The sequence below is a fragment of the Acartia tonsa genome, chromosome 1 (genome assembly GCF_053477335.1).
Source record: "Acartia tonsa isolate MP-2025a chromosome 1, ASM5347733v1, whole genome shotgun sequence".
Classification (NCBI taxonomy): domain Eukaryota; kingdom Metazoa; phylum Arthropoda; class Copepoda; order Calanoida; family Acartiidae; genus Acartia; species Acartia tonsa.
This window is the reverse complement of record NC_137260.1, coordinates 62,937,992-62,964,618: the sequence shown is the minus strand read 5'-3', so window position 1 is coordinate 62,964,618 and position 26,627 is coordinate 62,937,992. Positions and strand designations below refer to the sequence as shown.

At 31.1% G+C, this 26,627-nt stretch overlaps 1 protein-coding gene across 1 annotated transcript in view; it reads right to left on the bottom strand.

Annotated features, from left to right (window-relative positions):
• Positions 1-21,601, bottom strand: part of LOC145328434 (uncharacterized) — a 28,675-nt gene extending 7,074 nt beyond the window's left edge. The window contains exons 1-5 of the mRNA XM_080172127.1: positions 21,320-21,601; positions 20,008-20,191; positions 18,503-18,586; positions 4,290-4,339; positions 1,007-1,116 (exon numbers count right to left, since the gene is read on the bottom strand). Of these exons, the coding sequence (XP_080028253.1) occupies positions 1,007-1,116; positions 4,290-4,339; positions 18,503-18,586; positions 20,008-20,191; positions 21,320-21,416 (525 nt within the window). The 5' untranslated portion in view covers positions 21,417-21,601. The remainder of the gene's footprint in view (positions 1-1,006; positions 1,117-4,289; positions 4,340-18,502; positions 18,587-20,007; positions 20,192-21,319) is intronic.
• Positions 21,602-26,627: the final 5,026 nt, after the last annotated feature.

Genomic DNA, 26,627 nt, shown 5'->3' with positions numbered 1-26,627 from the left:
GGAGCCATTACAAATAAGCTGCTGAAAAAATTAAAGGCATTTAATTTTCATAACAATGCTTCGCTACAAAATGAATGACTGTCCCACAAAAAAAACATATTTAATTATTTGGGAATCGTCCCTTTCGTAACATGGCCCCATAAGGGGTGATTCGTCGTATTTTTAAAATGGCTTTTTATAGGTTATTTTAGGTTAGGTTATATTTGGTTAGGTGATTGCCCCACAGGGTTAGGTAATTGGCTCCGCAGGGTTAGAGCCCCTCTGCAAGGGCTAGAAATAGGAGATAAGCTACTGTTTTAAATACAAAGAATCGCCCCATAAGGTGCGATGTTACGAAAAGGACTACACCCGATTATTTTTATATTACTATGTCACCTCACTTTTTAATAATTCACTATATTTTTCAAAAACCTTTTTTTCACCCTTATAATTAAAAATTTCTTTTACCCACAGGGAGAAAATATTCTTTTTTTTCTTTCTAGGTATATCAAATGGCTGGATTTTATTATTCATTACGACATGCATGTTTAAATATAAAATAGAGACAATGCGGGTTTTTTTAATGTACAAAAGTAATATTATTACAAGAAAAAAAGAGTATCTTTCATTAGAACTAAAAGTAGCTTTTTGTTCATGTTAAAAATCCTTTTTATGTTTCTCAGAAAAGAATATTATAAAATATATGCATGCCTGAAAATTAGTTTAAAAAATTCGTATTAAACAGGAAAAAGAAACTAAGTCGTCGTTATATTTATTGTTTGTTCTTTTTGGTGTAAGTTTTTTTTTAATGAAACTTTTTTGGATCTCGTTAATTCGATTTCTGCGGATTTTCTGGTTGCCAGAAATGAAATCTATGCATCTTTTTTAGCTAGATGGCATTTGTCTGGTTAAGATTGGATAAAAAATTCTTTGGTTGGTTAAATTTAATAAGTGTGATTGGCTAATTTTTTTTGTTACGTCATAATCAGTCAGACACTATTACTGTGTTCTTAAATTGTAAACTAACCTTTATTATTGAGCAGAACTTTTTAAAGCACAGACTTTGTGACTTGAGCACAACTTTTATTTGATTCTCATAACCTTCAATGTATTTCACGTCCAAGTTTGCTGGCTTCACTAAAATAAAGTAGAAAATTTGGTTATAGTCCCTTTCGTGGCAACGCCTCTTAAGGGGCGTTTCGTCGTATTTTCACACAGTAGCTTTTGATAGGTTATTTTAGGGTTAGGTTAGGTTAGGTGATTGCCCCGCAGGGTTAGAGCCTTCCGCAGGGGCTAGAAATAGGGGAAAAGCTACTGTAAAAATACGACGAAACGCCCCTTAAGAGGCGTTGCCACGAAAGGGACTATACCCGAAAATTTTATAACCATCTTGTTCATTTAGTTGAGTGTCCAAACGTTTCAACCACTAATTGAGTTAATTGTGTGTATCATCATTGGAAATATAGATCAATTTGTCGGCCATTGTCTTATCCACGGAAAAAGCAGTCTTTTTTTCTTATATATAGTTAATGAAAAAGAATATACTTTAAAAAAACTTTAATTCAAAATAAGCATGTGAAAATAATAAAGATTGGGATAGGGAATAATTACTTCTAACATCTTATTATAAACGTCTTTTCGCGGAAATAGAATGTACAGTTATGAGATTAAAACTAGTTTATTTAGCCCCGAGGTGCCGAAGGCACCGGCTAAAAAAACTGGTTTTAATCTTATGATTGAACATTTTCATATTCGTAGAAAGCTGGATATAATACGATGCTACACATAGTTTTTTCGTATGGATGAGAACCGGTTCCTATCCACCAGATTCGAATGAATACGAGAAAAAAGTTTAATAGATGGGTGTAAAAGAGTAGCTACTCTATATCTCGAAATGTCCGTCCGTCCGATTGTCCGTCTGTCTGTCCATCCGTCTGTCCGTCTGAGACAGAAAGGGGGAAACATGATTTTCTCGGCTCCTATAAAAGATAGAGAGCTGAATTTCAGGGATTAATTATGTTAACAGTCTTCAAAGTTTCACCAAGTTTCATTAAGATTCGTCAGTTGGTTGGGGTGCTGGATCGATTCCTACATTTTCATGATTATCTCAACTCCTATTCAACTGAAATTTTCAGGAATTGAATACTTTCATATTCTGCATACTTTTATTAAGTTTTATTGAGATTTGCTTATTGGTTGGGGTGCTAGTTCGATTTCTAGATTTTAATGTTTTCTTGATTTTCTTTACTCCTATCTGAGATAGACGGCTGATATTTTTAAGGATTAAATAAGTTCACAATTTACTTATCCCCACAAAGTTTCATTAAGATTTGCTAATTTGCTGAGGTGCTAGATCCATTCCTAGATTTTCACGTTATTGTACAAAGTTTCGTGATTTTTTGTTTAATGTTTTTTTATAAAACTGCAATAAAGTTAATTTTTTTCGGGATATCCATCCATAATTTTTAGGCTTCGCTACTTATGGATATCGTCATCCTTGTTTTATTCGCAGGGATCTTTAGACAATAAGACAATGGACGATAAGTTGATATATATTCCTTATATACAAAAATAAAAAATATCACAATTCTGTAGATTAAAGCTTTTGGTGGAAAAATTTGGACATTGCCTGATTGTACAACCCATTCAAGAATTAATAATAGAACGGGTTTTTAAAACTTTGGGAACCAGTATAATTTTATTCTCCTGTTTATTCTCATAGTCAAATCGACATAATAAAATCAGTCCCGATTTTGTATTACTTTTGAGGAACATGATTGCAGCAGGGATAAGGGATGGGAAACCTGACCGAAAATTAGGTCTCAGCCTCCTTTTAAAAGTGATGGGGCAACTTTTCTTTTTTGCCTATAAAATCAACTCATTTCCCCCAGTTCCTCATTGGCTGTAGGCCAATATCCAATAGCCTGAAACTTGCTTTTAGCATTAACCAATTAATTAATAACAAACGCGTCCCCCAGTTCATTATTGGCTAAATTAATTCAACCAAACATAAATTTCTTTGAAAAGTTTTTATTATATTTTATGATAGGTGAAATCAACTACCTGAATTCTATTCTATACTTTTTTTCTTTGCATTCATATAATAGCTATTTCATCATTGTTCATAGTTTTCAAATCTAACTACTGCGTCATCCCGAAACTAGTTTTTTAGGCCTAGTTGGAAAATAGGCCTGGAATAATATTTTCTTACGTTTCCCATCCCTTATCCCTGGATTGCAGTTACGTCATATTTTTCTTTCCCGAAAAAGGGAAGGGGGAAAGAAAAAAAAGGGGGGGAAGAAAAAAGAGATGGAAGAAAATGGGGTTTTCCCCATCTCTTTTGAAGAGATTTTCTTCCCCCCTTCCCCTTTTCGGGAAAGAAAAATATGACGTAACTGCAATCATGTTCCTCAAAAGTAATACAAAAACGGGACAGATTGTATTGTGTCAGTCAAATCAACTTTGAATATACTTTATATAATTGATTTGTTTATTATAAAAGTTTCATGCTGAGATTAAAAAGTTTCTTTTAAAAAAAACTCAGCATTTTACTTTACTAACAAATTAATTAGAAATTCTATCATAAGATATTAAATAATTTATATTCTTTTGAGAGTACTATAATAAATTTTTGTTTTTTCTCTGATTTGTTGAGTTCTCCATTTTATAAAAGCTTCCTATAGGTTTCTGGATGGTATCAGGCTATTTAATTTTTATATCTAAGTTTGGTTTTAGACTATTTTCCTACTTTCCTTTGAATACAGAGCTCCTAGATATATGTAAGTAAATGAACATTACAAGTTAACAAAAAATAGAAGTTACTGTAAGCGTATGTTCGTTAACAAATCTAAATAGGTTTGATTTAACATAGGTGACAAAACAAGAGTGTTATTGATACTATATGGAGTACCATACTTTATAAACAAACTAGCGGCTACTTCCCCCTAGAGGCCCCTAGGGGCACTTGAGGAGAGGAGAGTCAAATTTTATAACCCAATTTATTATTTTAGATTTTAAAAGAAAAAGGGAAAAAATTTGGTGGGGTGGGGGGTTTTATTTTAGCTAAAAAAAAAATTTTAAGTGGGGAGGGGTAATTTTTTTCTAGGGGTGATTTCTCTTATGAGGGTGGTGGTACCCTCCCCCAAAATAGTTATAAACCTTCTTGGGACCTTTAAGAAGCTACCCTGTTAAGGAGAACCCGATCGGTTCAGCGGTTAGCGAGATCCTTTGGTACAAACACACAGACACACTAACATACAAACAGACATCCTGTTACTTTAGTATAAGGATATAAGGATAAGTTATCATACCGACTTCAGAGGCCATAAGAAAACCATGAACATCCTCACAATTTTGTCTTCTGAAAATAAAGAAGAGAGGTTATTTTAAAACGCTGACATGTCTGTTTGTAATGCTTAAGTCAAGTTTTAAGTTTTGTTGTTGTTACTAACCTAAGTCGGAAAGACAGCTGTATTGATAATAGCTGCCGAGCCCTGGGTTAAATTGCTGCAGTTATGACTAAAATTTTTGAAATTATTCTGGATGATCAATTAGACACAATCCTTATAATAAAGTAAAAGGATGTTTGTTTGTCTGTATGTTTGTACCGAAGGATCTCGCTAACCGCTGAACCGATCGGGTTCCCCTTAACAGTGTAGCTTCTCATAGGTTATAATTATTTTGGGAGAGGGTACCACCACCCTCTCAAGAGAAATCGTAGTAATAAAAATTAGGTTTTGGGATTCAACTCCTCCCATCCTCAAGTGCCCCTAGAGATCTGTAGGAGCGTAGCCACTAGTAATCAGTTAAATTAATTAAAAGAATTTGCAGAAGAAAAAAGGTTTTTTATTTGCATTTTATCGTTAAACACTTTGTAACTATTAATGTGGTTAGATTGTTATATGTTCCTACCACACTGTGTTCCTATTGGTCCAATAAAAGGATTGTAGATCTAGAATAGTTACTTATCGCATCATATTTTAGACAGCTTTCCGCGGATGTTAAAATGAAAAATTATAACTATATTCTAATATTCGTGGAAAATTGTCAGTAATACGATGTTTTTAGGGTTGTGGGGAATATGGTGGGTCCACGCATTCCGTGCATGATCAAATATCTCATGATTTATCGTTCTTAATTACTGACTACTTTTATACAGTGGGAGGCGTAGTGAAACAAATTAGTTGGGGGGGAAAAGACCAATTCAACGGTGTGCGGTCATTTCCGCATATTATCACATACGCATATTGTTTTATCAATACACAAAAGCAAATTAAATTAGAAGGGGTATACAGTAGTGAGTGTAATGGATCTAAAGGGATAAGACAATGGCTGATAAATTAATATACATCCCCGATGATGATACTTAGAATAACCCCTTATGTAGATTAAAATTTGTGGTTAAAAAGTGTGAACACTCAACCTATTGATGCAACCAATTCAAATTGACTCAATCCCCAAAATTGTTAAGCCAACTAATAAGAAAACGTTATTTAAAACTTTGGGGACTATTGTCATTGCCCACTCTTTCTCTGCTGTACAAAGTTTATACTGTATTAACAAGGACAAAAGGGATGAAAAGTAGAAAATGTTTTTTTCATGAAGTAAAAGAAATATATTTTTTTCATTAAATAAAAAAAATATATTTTGTATCATGTATATCAAAATATTGTAGATCCTAAATAAATTTAGCTGAGTAATTTACCACATCGTATTATAGACATCTTTCCATGGATAATAAGTGAAAACAAGGTTCCAAATGCCTGAGGTAACAAAACTGGTGCTAATATTATGATATTTACTTACTACTCATTTAACATTTCTGTAATATTAATAGTAATAGAGTAGCCCCGCTACTATGAATTATTTTGTTTTATACCAACTGGGAACTAACGGCAAATTTTCAGATATTTAAATAAATTTTTTTTAAAAAGAATTAATTAATGATTATTAAAATCTCAAAAGCTTCTTTCCTAAGTTTGTTTCAAAAATTAATTTAAATACTATGAAGAAAAAAAAATACTTTATTGATGTACTTAATAGCTTAATGTACTTTTCTTCAATTTATACATGGAAACGTTTTATGGGGGCGTTGTTCAAAAAAGTGGTTTAAACACCACCAATAATTAAAATTTAAACAAAAATAAAAATCTGTATATTAATGTATTTTATATACATAGATATATTTAAATCTTTTATTACAAGCGACTTGGATGAAAATAACACATCATTATTCTAAAAAGACTGACATTCAACCAAGTGAATTGTTATTGATCTACACATACTCCAATTATAAACTTCAAACAACTGTAGAGGATTTGTATTCTCGCTCATGATTGGTATATAGATAATAGTTATGTAGATACTGCCGATACTCTAAATTATTTGCTCTATTATTTGTTATACAATATTTTAAATCACACACACACACACTCAGGCGAGCGCCGCTTCACATACTCACATTACGCTTACACTTACACTTTTTTTACTCACACGCGCAAGCACGCACACACACATACACTTCCTCTTTCCTTTACTCACATGCACACAAATACATTTTCATTTTTATACATATACCCACACTTAAATTTTTCTTTATTTATGATTTTTTTAATTACAATTTACAATGTTTTGTCAATTTCTAAAGTTTTTTTCATTGTCAAACCGCTTATATTCTACTTTTTGTTTTATCAATCCTTAATGTTTATATATATATTTCAAACATATAATCTACTTAATGATTTTATTTATTCTCATAAGTATAATTTTCTTTTTCTTAACTCCTATTTTAAACTAAATTTTTTTTATATCATCTGCCTGAAATGTTTTTTAAATGGAGCAAAATAGGATTCTGAATTTTGAATTAAACAGTAATTTTTTCTCAATTTTAAATAATGAAACGATAAATGAAGATTTATTGTTTAATCCATATGAAAATATTGATATAAAATGCCAATACTTTGATATTTGTAAAGTTATAAACCACTTAAAATCAAAGAAAGGTCTAAAAATTATAGGTTTAAATATTCAAAGCCTTCAATCTAAATTTATTGATTTTCAAGAATTTGTTGATGAACTCTTGAGGCAAGGTTGTTATCTTGACATTATATGCTTAGGGGAAATCTGGAATATAAAAAATGATGATTATGTTAATTTAAAAGGGTATGATTTTATATACAAATGTCGATCTCAATCTAATGGGGGTGGGGTTGGTATATATATAAAAAAAGGTATTGCATTCAAGGAAATAAAAGCTTTATCTAGATTTGAGGAAAAAATAATTGAAAGTTTAACTTTAGGTATTGGGAAAAATGATAAAATATTTCTAACAAACGTCTATAGATCAAATTGTAAACATCCTAATCTAACAGAAAGTGAGCAGTTAGACAGGTTTATCAACTTGTTCTCTGACTTACAAGCAGATCTAAATAGCCGCAAATACCCTTCCTATATTATTGGGGATTTAAATTTTGATCTATTAAAATTTGAGCAACATGATAAAACTAGATCACTACTTGAAAATAGCTTTGCAAATGGTTTCTTAGAATTAATCTCATTGCCAACTAGGATCACTCATACCAGTGCTACTCTCATAGATCATATTTATACCAATGATAATAAAAATAAGTTTGAGTCATTTATTATTACAGCAGATATTTCTGATCATTTCCCTACTTGCACTATTATTCTTGACAAAGTTAAAGAGTCTGGTCCTGTTTTTGTTCAAACTCAAAATTTTAGTGAGGAAAATATTTCCTCTTTTAAACACGATATGTTAAATGCTGATTGGAGTTCAGTGTCTAATAATTACAGTGCTCAAGATGCATATAATAAATTTTATAGTATTTTTAATGAGTCATACTCAAGACATTTCCCATTTAAAAAAGTTAAACTAAATAAAAATATTCATAAAGTTGAACCTTTTATGACAAATGCTTTGCTTAAATCTAGAAAGACAAAATTTGAGTTATATGACATTAAACTTAGAGAACCAACTCAAGATAACATTTCTAAATACAATGAATATAGAAAATGCTATAACAAAGCAATTAAAACAGGGAAAAAATTGTATTTTCAAAAATCTTTTGAAGAAAATAGGAATTATTTGAGAAAAACATGGTCAATATTAAGGGAAGCAATAAGGAAGCACAATGACAAAAGTTCAGTCATAACTGAAATTTTTAGTGATGGGGTTTGCTATAAGGAGGGGAAAGATATTTCTAACAAATTTAATGAATTCTTTACAACCATTGCAGATGATATAACAACTAAAATAAATCCATCAGATAGAGACTGCACTTATTATACCACTGCATCTGACTCCATATTTTCATTTACTCATATTCAGCCTAAAGATATAGTAACAATTGTAAATGGTCTAGAGTCTAAATCAAGCCAAGACATGCTAGGTGTTTCTAATAAACTTATGAAAAAAATCATTGAAAATATTGCTATTCCTCTTACTCACATTATAAATTTATCCTTACAGTCAGGCAACATTCCAAATGAGCTCAAAATAGCCAAAGTTTTGCCAATTTTCAAACTTAAAACAAAAGAATCTGATCTATTAAGTAACATGTCTAATTATAGACCAATAAGTCTTTTGCCAATCTTTTCAAAAATCCTTGAAAAAATAGTTGCAAATAAACTTACTGCATATCTTGATGAAAATAACCTTATTTACAAACATCAATATGGTTTCCAGAAAAAAAAGTCAACCATACAGCCCATTTTTCATCTAATAAATGAAATTGTAAAGAATAGTAATGATAAAAAGTATACAGTTGGAGTTTTTTGTGATTTACAAAAAGCTTTTGATTGCTGTTCTCATAGAATCTTGCTGGACAAACTTTCTAAGCTTGGAATCAATGGTACAGAATTGACATGGTTTAAAAATTACTTAGCAAATAGACAACAATTTGTTTACATCAACAATGAAAAGTCTGATATGAAATATATTAACAAAGGTGTACCTCAAGGATCTATTTTAGGACCCTTACTATTTTTAATTTATATCAATGACTTAGCTAAATGTACTACTCTATTTACATTACTTTTTGCTGATGATACCAGTTTTTTAATTTCGGGTAAAAACCTTCATGATATTATTGATATTCTTAATATTGAATTAAGAAAAATAACTTATTGGTTTAGAACAAATGAGTTAAACCTACATCCATCAAAAACTAAATTTATGATATTTACAAAAGATGAATCAACAATTGACTTTGATAGCATTAGTATTAATCTTGATCACAATAATGATAACCAAAATGATCCAAATTTGGTACACAAACTTTCATATGTCAACTCAAGGAGTGAAACTCCTGCAATTAAATTTCTAGGTGTTTATATAGATCCTAAATTAAACTTTAAATATCATATTGATATGATAAATAAAAAGATTTCACGCTCATTATTTGCTGTAAATGCTGCAAAACATATTATTGGTGGAAAAGCATTGCAAACTCTATACAATTCACTTGTCCATAGTCATCTTACATATTGTGCCCCTATTTGGGGAAGTGCAGCAGCATCAACTCTTGATAAAATTGTAAAACAGCAAAAAAAAGCACTGAGAATAATTACCAACTCAAAATATAATGCACATACTACAATTTTATTTAAAAATTTAGAAATTCTTCCTGTAACTCAACAAATTGTCTATTCTAAATTACAATTTATGTTTGATTACGTTAATCATAGGCTTCCATGTTCTTTTGATAACTTATGGATTAAAAATAGCACAAGAACAACAAGAGTTCTTAGAAATAATCAACAGTACAATGTTCCATTTGTTAGACTTGAGACATTTAAAAAATTCCCTTACTCTGATCTACCAAAGTTACGGAATGAAATCATTATTCCTAATACTAATCCTAATCCTGAAAATGATAATAATAATGACGAGGTTATGTATACTTTTAGCACAGTTATGTCAAGAAAACAGTTTTGTATGAAACTTAAAGATTTTTTGTTGGAAAAACTTAATTTTATTTGTAATAGAGAAAACTGTTCTGAATGCATAAACAGATCTTAAAAATTGATTTCATAAAAAACCTAGTGATTTTTTTAAGGAGGGGGGGGGGAGTTGTTTTTTTTTTGTTGGGAGGGGAGTGTTGTTGTTTGTTTTTTTTTTGGCGGGGAGGGGAGGGTTGAATACAGGGCAAAGATCAAAGTGGCATTCTTTAAAAAGATATTATTTTGAATTGAGAAATTTCTGTTTTTTGAAAAATAATAAAATAATAGAATGACAAAGTCTTGAAGTATTGCTTTTTTTTCCTTTTTATGTGTTTTTTTCTTTCTCCTTTCTTTTTAAATAAAAACTTTACTTATTAATCTTCAATGAAATTTTAAAACTTAAAATATGGTATTAAAATTATGATCTATCTTATAATTTTTCCTTTTATACTCTCTTTGCTTTCATAATTGATTTATTTTGTTTAATTTTCTCTAAAATCTTTAATCTATTTTTTTCATCCTTCTTATTATTTACTGATTTCTCTAACATAATATAAATGTTTATTTGTGTTTTTCTTTTTTTTACCATCCTCACAACTCAATTTAACTAAATTAAAGTTTCGATTTTCCCTTTAACATTTAATTTTTTATGTTCTTTTTTTCTTTTTGTCTTCCTTAAAAAGGGGCTTCAGGAATCAAATACACTATCCCCATTTTGGTCAAGATAGTACTTCTGTAGCTCCTGGTGCATATCCTGAAAATTTTCCTTTTATTCCACCAATTTATATTTAGTTAATAATTAAACTCTTAGTATATATTATTTTATTTTTGTATGAGACTAAACATCATAATGTAAACTCTAAATTGTTGATAGATAGCAGCAATTTAGAGTATTGTATGTGCTATCTCCTAAGCTAGGGGGTACCTAGCAGCACCAAATAAACATTATTATTATTATTATTATTATTATTAAAGTATTAATTAATTCGCATGCGTTGCATGTGTTTGAATGTATTCGCATCAATGTAAATTATGTTTGCAGGGATAAATGGAGTTGAAATATGGATCTTGAAATTGTTGGCAAACTTTATCTATAATTTAGATGTCTGTCAGTCTGTTAATGTAACTTTTTTTAGTACATTTATTTTTAATTTTATATATTGTTTAGGTATTTTCTTTATAGGATTTCAGAGTGACAGATTAACAGGGAGAAAAAACAAAGTTAGTTGCAGTGTAGATGTGCTTATAAAATTAATTTATTTGCCAACATTTTCCTGCTGAGTGCCATTCAACTTTCTCCTCACCGTCAAAGGGTTAAAGATTAAAAAATAAAACAAATATATTCTGTTCAAGTGTACTCTGGTTGCAAAAAAATATTGGAAAATTAATCAGTATTATTCTGTTAGTGAGTAAATTCATATCAGCTTTTTAAAAGCAAAGCTTTTATATAATTAAAGTCTGTCTGTCTGTATTTAAGTTTATTATTCTGGCAGAGTTAGCTCTTCTGGTTAATTTAAACAGGTTAGAATTGTCCTATTAATTTCAAACTTTGTATAATGATTCCTATAATAATTAGGTATGGTTTTTGAATTGTAGCAACTTTATAATTGTTACTAGAAAGTACATCTAAAACATGATGATTTTTTATTTATTCTGCTAATTTTTGGGATTCTGATTCCTATTACAACAAGGTACATTGTTATAAGCAAATCATCTCTATAAATAAGTTGAAAATGTAAGTATGTCCTTAAAAATTCTCCTGTATTAAAGAAGATTGCAACAAATTTACTAAATTTACTTCAAATTTTTTTAGACCTGTGTTTAGTATTCTTCTTATTAAGTTCTGATACACTACAAGTGTTTATGTTTGTTTGTCCTACATTTCAGAGGTTTTCTTATATGGATGAGGCCAAATGAGGAAGTCAATTGTTAATTTTATTATAATTCATGTATAATCATATCCATATTCCATAAACAAATTTAAGGTGGGAGTTTGTACACTTACAGATTTCATCCTGGGACTTTCCCTCTGGGGGCTAGTGGAGTAAAACAGCTCTAGACCAGCCAATTTTGTATGTAGTCTAATACTGTAATCATAAACATATAAAAAACTTAATTGGCGTCAGCAACCGCCGTAAACGCCGAAAATGGCGGTTTCCGTTATTTGCCGTTTTTTGGCGATGGTCAGAAAAATATTTTTTTGTTTATGTAAACTAAGAGTTCGTCCTAAAATTTGGTTATCATAGCTTTAGAATTGGCCGCACTACAGCTGTTTTAATATTTAACGGCTGGCAAAAAAATGAAATAAGGGGGGAGGGTGGAAGTTAGTAAACTTATAGGAAATGAAATTCAATACCAAATTTTGCCCTGGCTTGTTTTTCTAGTTATCAACCTAATTCTTTTTGTAAGCTCTCTTACATACCCATAAAACCTTAAAAATTTAATTTTGTGACTTTCCCTCTAGGGGCTAGTGGGGCAAAAGAACCCCCCAAACACTAAAAATTTAGGTTCTGAGCTTATTTTTAGAGATATTGAGATGATTTTTTTTTCAGAAAACTTTTTAAACATAACCAAACTAAGTAAACATTACAGATTTCATTTTGAGACTTTCCCTCTAGGGGCTAGTGGAGCAAAAGACCCCCAAACACTAGAAATTTAAGTTGTAAGCTTATTTTTAAAGATATTGAGATGATTTTTATTTCAGAAAACGTTTTTAACATAATCAAACTAAGTAATCATTACAGATTTCATTTTGGAACTTTCCCTCTAGGGGCTATTGGAGCAAAAGACCCCCCAAACACTAACATTTTAAATCTTAAGCTTATTTTTAAAGATATTGAGATGATTTTTTTTGTAGTAAACCTTTTAAAATAACCGTACTAAGTAATCATTATAGATTTCATTTTGGAACTTTCCCTCTAGGGGCTATTGGAGCAAAAGACCCCCCAAAAACTAACATTTTAAATCTGAGCTTATTTTTAGAGATATTGAGATGATTTTTTTCCAGAAAACTTTCTTAACATAACCAAACTAAGTAATCATTACAGATTTCATTTTGGGACTTTCCTTCTAGGGGATAGTGGAGCATAAGACCCCCAAACACTAAAAATTTAAGTTCTGAGCTTATTTTTAGAGATATTGAGATGATTTTTTTCCAGAAAACTTCCTTAACATAACCAAACTAAGTAATCAATACAGAATTCATATTGGGAATTTCCTTTTAGGAGCTAGTTGAGCAAAAGACCCCACAAACACTAAAAATTTAGGCTATGAGCTTAATTTTAGAGATATTGAGATGTCTCTCCATCTATCTGTCAGTCTGTCCATCAGTCTGTCAGTCAATAATACTTTTGGAAAAATGTGATTTTCTAAGCTGCCATTTAAGATAGAAGGCTAAAAATTCTTAGTCAACATATAAATCATTATGGAGCATAATTAACTTAAAACTTCATAGGAACAGAGAGTAAATTGTATTTTAATTTTAGGGATGCTGGAATTTTGTATAATTAGAGTGGTCCATCTAGCAAAGAGGAGAGTGAAAGTAAGAGAAGGTTATTTCCAGTTTTTAGAGGGTATCTGTAAATCGATTCAGCTGGAGCAAAACCGGTTGGAGGTACAAAAAATTTTACTTCACATGAAATTGCCTACAAAAATGTACTTCACCATCAACTTGATTGGACAACTCTTTCCCCTCCTAAATGTCCATTAAAACCTCGGAAACGGCAAAAATCGCCAAAAATCATGCCTTCGGCAGCGAATAACGGCTAAACGGTCAGCCTCTAAAAGTTGTTCATCATCAACGAGATGCTTGAAGTCTCTAAAACGACTCCTTCCCCTCCTCTTAAAAATTTAAGTTCTGAGCTTATTTTTAGAGATATTGAGTTGATTTTTTTCAGAAAACTTTTTTAACATAACCAAACTAAGTAATCATCATAGATTTCATTTTGGGACATTCCATCTAGGGGCTAGTGGAGCATAAGACCCCCACACACTAAAAATAAAAATTCTGAGCTTATGATATGAACCTGTTTTTTTTAAAGTAAACTTTTTCAACATAAATTTCAATAAAGCTGTAAAGGAAAATTTTTAAAAAAGGTAAAAGTAACAGGATGTTTGTCGTGTGTTTGAATGTTTGTTGGTTTTTGCCAAAGTATGTAAATTTCATATTAGAAACCTTAAAACATAAATTTTGAGAGCAGCAGCTGCCTCAGTCTGCAGATAAACCACGGCAGATTTTCAGGAAATATTAATATGTCATCCAGTTATCCTTACACTAAAGTAACAGGATGTCTATTTGTGTGTCTGTGTGTTTGTTCTGAAGGATCTCGCTAACTGCTGAACCAATCGGGTTCTCCTGAACAGGGTAGCTTCTCATAGGTCCAGTGAAGGTTTATGACTATTTTGGGTGATGGTACCACCACCCTTCCAAGAGATATAAAAAAAGTCGACAAAAATTTAAATATTTGAGAGACATAAAGAGGTATTGTAGAATTTTAAAGCAATAAAGAGGTATCATATAGATTTGAACAAAAAAATACATTTAAAGCGCCACTAGAGGCCTCTAGAGGCGTAGCTGCTAGTGTTTTTAAAAGTATTAAGTATAAAATTTTAATTCTATATGTCAAACATTGTGGTAACAGGAGCAATTTAAATACTGTTAAAGGTTAAGATTAAGTAAAAAACCATCTCGCATATTTCCGTTAATCGTCGGATACAGTGACCAGCATCTGCAAAGATTTACCACTGCTTCAAAAAAATGTGTTTTGAAAAATATTTCCTTAATAGATTGTTCTTCTACCTTAAAACAAGGATGACAACATCCATAAAAGCGAAGCACTGAAACGGTAGGACAAACGGACATTAACACTTATATAGTGTTAGAACTGAATAATCAGAATATAAATGTATAAGAGTCAAAGCAAAATTGTAAGTAAATTTGTTGAAAAACTGCTTAATACAGGATAATGTTTATGGACATACTTACATTTTTAGGACTTGATTATAGAGTTGCTTTACTTATAACATTATAGTTTGTTGTCCCAGAAATCAATACACAAAAAATCAGATCAATCTGATGATTAGATCACAAAAATTTGTTGTTAAAAAAGTAAAAAAATCAACATGTTTAAAATGGACGTACGGACATTTTGGTAATGATTATAGAGTTGCTACGCTTTCTAAATCGTACCTAACTATTAAAGGAATCACCATTCTAAATTTGAAATCGATAGGACAATTCTAACATGCCTAAATTAACGAAAAAAGCTATCCATTACGGTCGGACGGACCGACCCTAATTATAGAAAAGCTTCGCTTTTAAAAAAAATATTTAGCAATCCTCATAAGAAAATAACAGGATGTTTGTTTAATAGGGGGGAACTTCAACGCCCCCCCCCCCCCCCCCAAACCTATTAAGGTCCAGAAAGGGTACCGACCGTTTAGGGTTAAACATAGAGTAAATTCGCTACTAAAACTTAAACTCTAAAGTCATCCTAGATGTAACACAAATTTTATTTAGTTTCTTGCAAAGTTGTCTCCGATACCATTGCTAATTTTTAAAATCAAATTAATGTTTTTGATATACAAAATAATAATCCTTTAATAATTCTTAGAGCATTTTAATATGGAATGTAAATATTCTAAATAGAAAAAAATAATTTCTATCTAGGCATTGCAAAGTTTTAAGTTCGCCAAATTTGAGATATGCCAGAAAGCCGGACCCACCTTTTTCCCCACAACCGTTTTTAGTATATCTAGTAACCAGTTATAATCCAGCGGATATTAATTGGTCTCGAAGCCAATTCGATATTTATGCTTTTGACTCTTGAATTATTAAATTTACTAAATGTTAAGATATTCATTAGATTTACAAATTATAGAGTACAATAGAAAATGATTAGGTTATTTCCTCATATTCTTACTCATGTAAGAATTATTTATGCTTTAAAATTACTTTCTAAATTCTTAGAATTTCCAAGAAAGGGATAAAGATAAAGCAAATAAGGTTTAATGTTTTTATCAGCAAAGCCTTTCTATAATTCGAAATGTCCGTCTGTACTATTTAATGCTTTCTTGATAGTTTCTACTTATTTGGTCCGAAGGTCTGCCGATCCTGGTACAAAAGTCTGTATTTCATTCTTTTTGTTATTCGCTACTTCTGGATGTTGAACTTGAAAATTTTGATAGATTTCTTTTGTATTCAATCTCTGCCAAAATTACTTTCAAGGGGGGTGTGAAAAAAATTCACACTTCTTTGACTTCTATGTTGGTAAAATGTTAGTTATGTATTTACCCCCCATGACAATGAAAAACATACCTAAAAAAAACTTTGCACGCCACTGAATGAGATATTATTATTATATTTTATTTTTTAAGATATTTATCTAAACTCTCTAAAGTAAAGGATATGAAAAAGATTTCTAGATTATTAAATAGTTCGTTTAACAATTTACAAAACTGTTTGAAATGAACAAATTTCTGTATAACTATTTAGCAAATTCATGATAAAAATATGGTTTAAATAAATATATACTTTCAAGGAAATTTAAGTCACTAAATACGTACATTAACAAGGATGACAACATCTATAAAAGCGATGCTCTGAAAAGATAAGACAAACGAGCATTACTAATTGAAGAGTATCAGAACTGAGTAATCAGAATATAAATGTATGTATAAAAGTAGAAACAAAATTGTAAGTACATTTGTTGAAAACCTACTTAGATACAGGATATTGTTTAAGGACATACTTACATTTTGAGGACATGATTACAGAGATGCTTCGCTTATAACATTGTACCTTGTTGTAATAGGAATCAGTACTCTAAAAATCAGATCAATCGGATAATTTTATCACATAATTATTTGTTGTTAAAAAGTTAAAATCAACATGTTTAAAATGGACATTCTGGTAATGATTATAGAGTTGCTAAGCTTTCTAAATCGTAACTAACTACTACAGGAATCATCATGAAATCGGTAGAACAATTTTAACATGCTTAAATGAAAGAAAAAAGCTATCCGTTCCGGACGGACTGACACACCCTAATTATAGAAAATTTAAATAAAATAAAATAAAAATTGGTTTAAATAAATAAATACTTTCAAATAGTTTGAAGAAATTTGAGTCACTAAATACGTACACAATAATAATAATACGAGGAAAAGCAGTATAATAGGGATCTTAAGGGATAATACAATAGACGATAAATTGATGTATATCGCCAATTATGGTAAACAAAATTACCTCATCTGTAGATTAAACCTATTGGTGAAAAAGTTTGGAGACTCCAAGTTTAAACAAAACAATTTTTTTCATAGCATTGAGAGAAAGTAATTTTAATACTTTGGGTACCAGACATAGAGAAAAAAATAAAAGAGAAGAATCGAAGCAACTAGAAGACGAAAATAGGCAGTGGGCCTAGGGGCCTGATCAGCGCTGTTGCCGCGCTAAATTTTATTGCTATTTCAAATGGGAGGATTGCAAAATTAATATGTAAAGTTTTAATAATTAGAATATAATAATTGAATCAAAAATAAAATTTTGTTATTAAATATAAATATGTAATATTTTAATTAAAAATTACATATAATCTAATTTTTATTAAAAAAAATTTGTGCATAAAATTCAATTTCTAAAAAGAGGGGAACTTTTATTGTAAATCAAATTCAGCTGATTCTTGCATCTACCGGCTGTTTGTTAAATATCGCTTTTCATTTTATTCACATTATTATTTATGATTGACATACAAAAAGCCAGTTGATGTTTTACCCTTTCGTCTGCCAGATTTTCTTCAAAAATTTAGGGATGGGGAAGTAGTATTTTACCATGAAAAGGGGAAGGGCATTCATGCTCTTATCCTTTTCCCTTATGGTACCAGAATAATTTGAAATTCAATGATCCCTCCCTCCCTGGCTATTTAGCTACACAGTGATAGGACAATGAATGATTCTTGATTCTAACGTGTTGATTTCTGTCCTATGTAACTAACTATTCATTATAAAAATAAAGGGTATAGTCCCTTTCCTGGCAACGCCCCTTAAGGGATGATTCGTTGTATTTTCAAAATGTCTTTTGATAGGTTATTTAGGTTAGGTTATGTTATATTCGGTTAAGTGATTGTCCCACAGGGTTAGAGCCTCCCGCAGGGGCTAGAAATAACAGAAAAGCTACTGTGAAAATACGAAGAAATGTTGCCACGAAAGGGACAATACCCAAAATAAAATATGTTGGGGGAAGAAATGGTTGTAGATTAAATTTAGCGCAAACTAAGATAAAATGGAAGTAAAATTGTATGGAATGTATTAAGAGAAAGAGTGGACATTGAACGGTAAATTTTAATAGTACCCAAATTTTTATAACTAACTTTCTCTTATTCATTGGCTTAAAAACTTGGGTACTTTTATTGATTTGTGATTGCTTAGTATCCAAACATTTAAACCCATTATTTTGATCTACAGAAGGGGTAATTTTGTTTATCAAGATAATGGATGTACATCAATTTATCATTCATTGTCTTACCCCTTAAAATCTCTGGCATTTATTTTAAAGTTTTATTTTTACCTGACAGTATATTGAAATTCAGTTTCACAATGATAAAAATTGTCTATTTCATGGGAGATGAATTTGTCCAAGTCAGAAGCATATCTGAAAATAGAAATAACATATAAAGATAGAAACTAAGATACAGAGAATACAAGAAGAATATGTCCGTAAGTAGCGCAGCAATAACAAGCTTTTAAGGGAAGAAAATGTCTATTTCAAGGGAGATGAATTTGTCAGAAGCATTTCTAAAAATTATTAAGATCTTTCTAACCCTTAAAACATCTGTTTCTAGAAGGTTTTATAAATCAAATGACAAATAAAAAAATAGATGATCGAAGTCTTTTTTAAGGTTTAGTTCCCATTAGGTCTTTTGTACCAATAGGTCTTATATATTTTAAGTCTTTTTTACCAACGCTATGAAGTGCGCAAAAATAACAAGATGAAATTAGAAATTTCCTTTTAAGTAGATGTTAATATAATAACGTATAATCAAGCTTATTCCCAGTGGTGGGGACCTTTTTTTTGTCTCCTTACAAATTGCTTTCTACTCTTTTTTTGCGATTCAGCTATTGGCTTATAATTAAAGACCCTATCATTATATTATAAGTCAGCACAGGGTCCCCACCTCAAGGGTAGAGTTACATATAGCTCGAGCCCCCTCTATTCTTTTACTTTAATAAGCGTAAATAGACAAAGGTTATAAAAAAAAAGATTCTTGCTGTTCTGTGGAAATTTTTTATACTAATCTCTATACTTATCCAGGAAGATGTATATTTATCAATGTATTGTATATTTGTAACCAACCCGGTTTTGTTACAAAAAAGGTTCAAAGTTTTTTTTATCAACTTACGCAAGTAAAAGAAATGGAACATTTGTCAGCTGTATTTCTATATTTATTTTTGAATATTTTTTCTGAAAATTATGTTTCTTCTTTTTATAAAAAGTACACTTAAATAACGTAAAAATAGTGTAACTAGAACAGTATCGAGTTTCTTCGGGGAGGTGTCGGGTTCGAGCCTGAACCACAACGCTTCATACTAGAGACTTTATAAAGGTTCCTACTGCTGCTATGTCAAACATTCAAAATTAACAGTAAGTGAAGGGGTAATGCTTTGGTCCAAATACAGGTGCAAAATATTTACATGCAAAGTTAGAACTTCCAGCAAATAACGTGCAATTAAAGGGTTGGTTGTCTGTTTGGTTACCCAATACCCAGTTGGTTCATGAGCGCGTTACACTGCAAGCCAAGGATTTGGTGAAGGTGAAGTCCTTGTTTACAGAAAGAATGGATGTAGAATACGTGAATATATTGTCAGGAGAAAAATTTTCATCTATTTAGGTTGTTAATATTGACCTCATTGATTGGCCAGTTTATTCACCCATTAGTAAAGAGGGTGGGTGGAGGGTATAGTTATTTTAGCCAGCTGCGAGGATTACTGGAAATCTGGTGCTACATCCAAAAATTAATATGTTGATTACTGAAAGAAAGAAAGCGAAGTCAAATCATAACATAAAGAATATACCTTAGTTGAATCTGATTAATCCATACTTGTGTTGTTTGTCCGTTTATACTGTGTACATTTGTACTATTTCTTCTCTGACCATATGTACTAATTGTACTGTAATCATTTGTACTCTGACCATTTGTACTATTTGTACTGAGAGTACATTCCAAATTCTTCCAGTTGTCAGAAAAACAGTTAAACTCTAAAAAATGTTGTGAAATAAAAACATAATTTTCTTGCCTTAGCTGTACAAATTTAACAAAAAAGTCAACTGTTCTGCTTATGTCAAAGATGAGTTTTTAACAATTAAATTCGCGGTTTTCCTATAAGCTAATGCACCTTCCTCTATTTTTTTCTTTTTTATGGTTTTTCAAATGCCTAGGGGAGTCTAGGGGCGAAGTAACTTTGGAACTAAAAAGGGCTTATTACACTTAATAACTATTAACTAGGCCTAGGTAACCTTAACCAACCAACCATTTTTGGTGGTTGAAATCTTGAAATCTCGTATGAGTGCATCTAAGGATTACAGATACCAAGTTTATCAAGAATGTATACAAGTTTAATGAACAAATGACCACTAAAATACTACTTCTTAAGATTGAAATTATATGAATTGTATAATTACATTTAACTAAAAAGCAGTTGTCAGAAAAACAGCTAAACTCTAAAAATGTTTGTGAAATAATTATATTTATTCATCTCATCTTATTATAGACAGCATTTCGAGAATATTAAAATTAAACATTTCAAGATTAAAACATTGATAGCCCCAGAGCAAAGGCCTAGGTTAACAAAATTTAATTTCAGGTTTAATTTTAATATTTGTGGAAAATTGTAATACGATGCATACATGTTTTTGATGTGGCTTAAAAATAGTTCTAATCAGTGTATATTAATCAGTTTCGAAGCCATACTGCACTGGGAAAAAAATATCTTGTTGTAATTGTACAAAAATAATCTAAAGAAGTGGTAATTTTGTTTATCATCATTTGGGATAATATGTACTTCAAGTAAGATCTATTAAAGCTAAATCTGGCTTATCTCACCTAATTATAGTAACTCTTAATTAACAAAACGTGCCCTTACTCATATCAATGGATATAGAACATACGTGGATATATTGACGGGGGAAAAATTGTCGTCAATTTACATAGGTTGTTAACATAGACACCATTTATTGGTCAGTTCGTTCATCCAGTAGGAGAGGGGTGTGATAAATGGGAAAATAAGGGGTATCGTTATTATAAAGCCAGCTGCGAGCATTTACTTATCATAAAACACATAAAAAATCTGGTGCAATATCCAAGTAATAATATATCGATTCTTATACCTGGATTTACACAATTATCAGTCCCAAAATCATCTCCCAATAGAAAACTTGGACAGTATAGAATTAATAATAACAAAATGATCACATTTTTAGACATTTTTTATCATTCACATTTAACCCATTTCAAACTTAGTATCTTTTAACTTGCATTACAACAATTTTAAATATCATTTTAGAATAATAAGTTTATTTTGTAGGAAATGATAAGCAGTTATTGAAAACAGGTGTATGTATGCGTAGAAATTTTGTATTTATGTTTTTATCTGTGTATTTGTATTAACTAAATACTTTCAAATAAGCCTCAACGTAGATCAACTGAAAATTGATTACCTATTTCTTCCCTAATTTCCAAAGTTGTACAGCAGATAGCCCTAATATTGCAAAACCTATTTTCAGCTACTCAAGTCAAAGGGAAAAGCAATAAATGTATAAACGATAACATTATACATTAAAAAAAAATTTTAAGTTTGAAGTTTTTTTTTAGCTAATAGTAAATATTGATATAGGATGAGGAAACTATGTACACAATCGGAAACTCAAATTCAGCTGGCTTCAACGTAGTATCAAACCCCAGGGAGGGAGGGGATAGTGGCAGTAAAATTAATATACAACCCTTTATTCCACCCCTATTATCTAGGTACTAAAAGCATAATTTGCAAACAAGAATTGGGGAGGGGGTCTATTTCTATCCCCATTGAACTATTCCTCTGTCCCAGAACTAAGGGCCCATAATAATGTAAACGCGCTTATCTCTCTCTGACATAGAGAAAAATAGATAAGAGGGTAAATTGATCAAAATTTTGAAAATACTTGATTTTGATATTTTGTCTTTTTGTTTTATTGGAAAAAGAAAGGGGTGTAGATTAATTTAACGACTCATTACAAGTTTGCTTTGTTATATGTCTCGATTTCTTTATTTACTTTTCATTAAAATTTTTATTTGTCATTAGAAATGGTTCTTAAATTTACTACAAAGTAACATTTATGTCCGTTTGAAAGTCCCCTAAGATTTGGTAAACAGCTGGTTAAATTTATTTTTCAGGCAAGCCAAGTTTTGGTTAAGGCCAGGTTTTACACAATATAGAGGTCGGAGTGAAGATTTTAGAGGTAACATAGGGAGTGGGTCTTGTATAAATATATGGCCTTCAGAAAAAAATCTCCCGATAAAAAGTATACAAAAAAATATGGGGGTTATACTAGCCCTATCTTGGGTTAGTCGCTATTTAGAAGAGTTTTTTTTTCTTATCCCCCCCCCCCAAAAAAAAAAAAATAATAATAGTATTTTTTAAACTCTCTACTTTTAGTATTCTTTGAGAAAATGTCCAAAAAAATTTTTAGCAAGTAGGTGTTATCATTTTTGAAGAGAGAAAGAGAGAGAGAGAGAGAGAGAGAGAGAGAGAGAGAGAGAGAGAGAGAGAGAGAGAGAGAGAGAGAGAGAGAGAGAGAGAGAGAGAGAGAGAGAGAGAGAGAGAGAGAGAGAGAAAGAGAGAGAGGGAGAGAGAGAGAGGGAGATAGAATAAAGAGACAAATGAGAGATAAACAGAGAAAGCGAAACAGAGATAAAGAAGTTAGAGAGAGATAAAATTATAAGAAAAAAATATGTTCTATTTACTTAATTCTTTGCAAAAAAGGGAAAGAAAAATATTTGATTTAAAACAAATTGATTGATTTCAAATATCTTTTTTATCTATAATACAAAGTAGAACGATGTCTGTCTGTCTGTCCGTCCGTCGGTCCGTCAATCGGTCCTCCGTTCGTCTGTCCCTTAAGATCTCGGTAACTTCAGGGAATATACCTACTGGTCCTGTGGTGGTTTTAGGTTATTTTCTTTGGGAGTGAGACAACCCCCCCCCCCCCCCAAAGAAAACAAAAAATCCCTCTTATTTTTTTAATCAGTTCGAAACTAGTGGTTGCAGCTCCAATTTTATATTTTTTTTAAATTTTTTTTTTTAAACCTATCTTGGACCAATACAAAGCTTCTTAAAATTTTGTAGAACTAACATTCCAAATGTTTTTGAGTTTAACAGGAGACACAGTTATAAATTATAAATATCTAGTTATTTTGGGTATAGTCCCTTTCGTGGCAAAGCCTCTTAAGGGGCGTTTCGTCGTATTTTCACAGTAGCTTTTACGCTATTTTTTGCCCTGCGGGCCAATCACTTAACCTAAAATAACATATCAAATGCTACTTTGAAAATACGACGTAACGCCTCTAAAGAGGCCTTGCCACGAAAGGGACTATACCCGATATTTTAAATAGAAAAGGAATCAATCAGAAATCAACAAGTAGGGAATTAATCTTATATATTTCAGATGTCTAAGAAACTCTATATGCCAGAGGGCAGTTAGATAGTAAATTGTAAACATTATAAATCAGGAATATTTGATAGATACAAACATTTAAATTTCTTGATCATTAAAAAAAATAAACCCAAATATAAGCCAAATCACCGGGGTTCTTAACCTATCACAGTTAGGGAGTTGAATCCATTTTTATAGAAGCAGAAATATAATTTATGATTATGGTTTGGACCCTCTAAAACTGTAATCTATCTTTCCACTTTCCCCTCTCTTGGTGAAGATATCTTCAACGGCGATACGATTTTTGAAATGTAAGATTCTACTTTCCCTTCTCTTGGTGAAGATATCTTCAACGCCGATACGATTTTTGAAATGTAAGATTCCACTTTCCCCTTTCTTAGTGAAGATATCTTCAACGCCGATACGATTTTTGAAATTTAAGATTCCACTTTTGCCTTTCTTGGTGAAGATATCTTCAACAAGAGAGACAAAAGTGGAATCTTATATTTCAAAAATCGTATCGGCGTTGAAGATATCTTCACCAAGAGAGGGGAAAGTGGAAGGGTAGATTACAGTTTTAGAGGGTCCAAACCATAATCATAGATTATATTTCTGCTTCTATAAAAATGGGTTCAACTCCCTAACTGTATCATGGCTCAACTTGACCCAAAATATAAAAATCCATGATCATAAAATTTACAATTAATGGGGTTTAGTTATTATTGCCTAAATAAGAATTTATAGAATAAAATTAGTTTTATTTAACTTTTTATCATTACTGACTAATATTTATATTTATCTCAAAGCTAACAGAAATGCACAAAAAAAACTTATGTTCTGTTTGTCCTTGTTATTTGTATATTTGACTATTTATTATTTCATTTGAAGGCTTTATTTTCAATAATTGTTATTTCTCGAATCGTATTATAAACAGCTTTCCGCGGATGATTGTACATTTTTATATACGATGAAAGCTGGATATAATACGATGCTAGACATAGTTTTTTCGTATGGATGAGAACCGGTTCCTATTCACCGGATTCGAATGAATACAAAAAAATATATTAGCATACAATTATAATCTAAATATGATCAGGGATCTGAAGGGATAAGACAATCAATTATAGATTATTGTACATGCCCAATGTTGAAAGACAAAATAACCCCTTCTTTAAACTAAGACTAAAACCAATCAATTAAAGTTAATGAAAAGTACCCAAAAGTTTTGAGCCAACCAAAAAGATAACGTATGTATAAAACCTAGGGTACCAATTTAACTTACAATCCAATGTCCCCTCCCTGTCTGATAAATAACAATAGATGTACTTCCTGTAAACTGTACAGACACAGATACAATATAAATACAAAGGCAGAAATGTGTACACTGTACACTCTCGATCTGGCGAAAGTTTATTCAGGCGCATCCCCTTTGCTTCATTTATATTTAATTAACAAATTTTTAATTACTGGCTCTGTATTCGAAGGGGTAGATAATATTAAATTCATCCTTAAATCTAAAAAGAATAACTTAGCTTAAAACCATCACGAGACCTGTGTGAAGCCTCTCTCAATTGAAGATCTCACTCGGTTTAGTAGTTAGTAAAATCATAAGCAACAGACAAAAAAACCTAGCCACTTTTTATTAAAGGATTAAGCCAACTAAAAATAAAACAGTATAATTTACATTCCACTGATCACTTTAAACAATTTTACAAATCCAAACTAAATTATGATTAATAGTACAAATCTTCAGACCTAGCTAAAACACTTTAATGGATTTTTTCCATTTAAAATATTACATTGAACTTTAAAAATTATCAACTTAACCTGAAGAGAGTAAACCTTTATGTATATTTATGTCATTTTTAGCTTAAAGGAGATCGATTCTCGTGGCTAAAAAAACTGTTTTTAATCTTATAATTGTACATTTTCTATTCGCGTAAAGCTGTTTATAATACGACGCAAGAAATAACTATTATAAACTGAGAGCTTTACTATTATTGGGAATCTTTAAAAATCAGTCGTCAACCATGTTTCCTCAAAAATCATTCAGACAGACGGACAGGCGGACTTTTATTATAGTTAAAGAGTGTGCTTATGGACACTATGATCCTTGTTGACGAAGCCCAATCTGTACCACTTTTGCACCACTTTTGATTCCTGTGACGTCATATTCTCTATCTCTTTTTAGTGGTTTTCTTTCCCACTTTTCCTCTCATCTCCCTCATTTTATGACGTCACAGGAATTAAAAGTGGTGCAAAAGTGGTACAGATTGGGCTGCGTCATCCTTGTTTATCCCGCAACGGATGGCCCGCGGATATTATCTTATAAAAGTGGATAATATTATTTTATTCTGTTTACTGTAGGACTTATTCCGAAACCTTTATATCAAATTTCAAACCATGGGTTTTATTTCAAATATTCATCTCCTTTCAAATATAATATAACGCGAATAGAGATATACATTTAGAAGAAAAAAACAAGAATTTCACGGCCATAACACGAAAATAGATAAAACCATATGCAGTATACAATTATTAGACTGGAGGGGTGAGGGAAAATTTGAAAATTAAGTAAAAGGCATTGGAAGGGAACCAAAGCTCTTCATGCGTCTGATGTTGCATTTGCTGATCGAATCATTTTTGTCCGTAATGTGTGTTTTTCTTCAGATCTCGACGAAGCTCAATCTGTTCTACTTTTGATTTCTGTGACGTCATAAAAATGAGGAATTATCCATCTCTTTTTTAGGGGTTTTCTTTCCCACTCCTCCTCAGCTCATCTCCCTCATTTTTATGACGTCACAGGAATCAAAAGTAGGATAGTTTGGGCTTCGTCCAGATCTCTACACCCTATCCTTGCAGAACCTAGTATACATTTAATTTATAATTCTTGGAACATTTTACGAAGACGAAGAAAGTCCCTCATGGACGCCATAAAAATGAGGGATGAGGAGAGGAGGAGTGGGAAAGAAAACCCATACAAAAGAGATGGATAATCCCTCGTTTT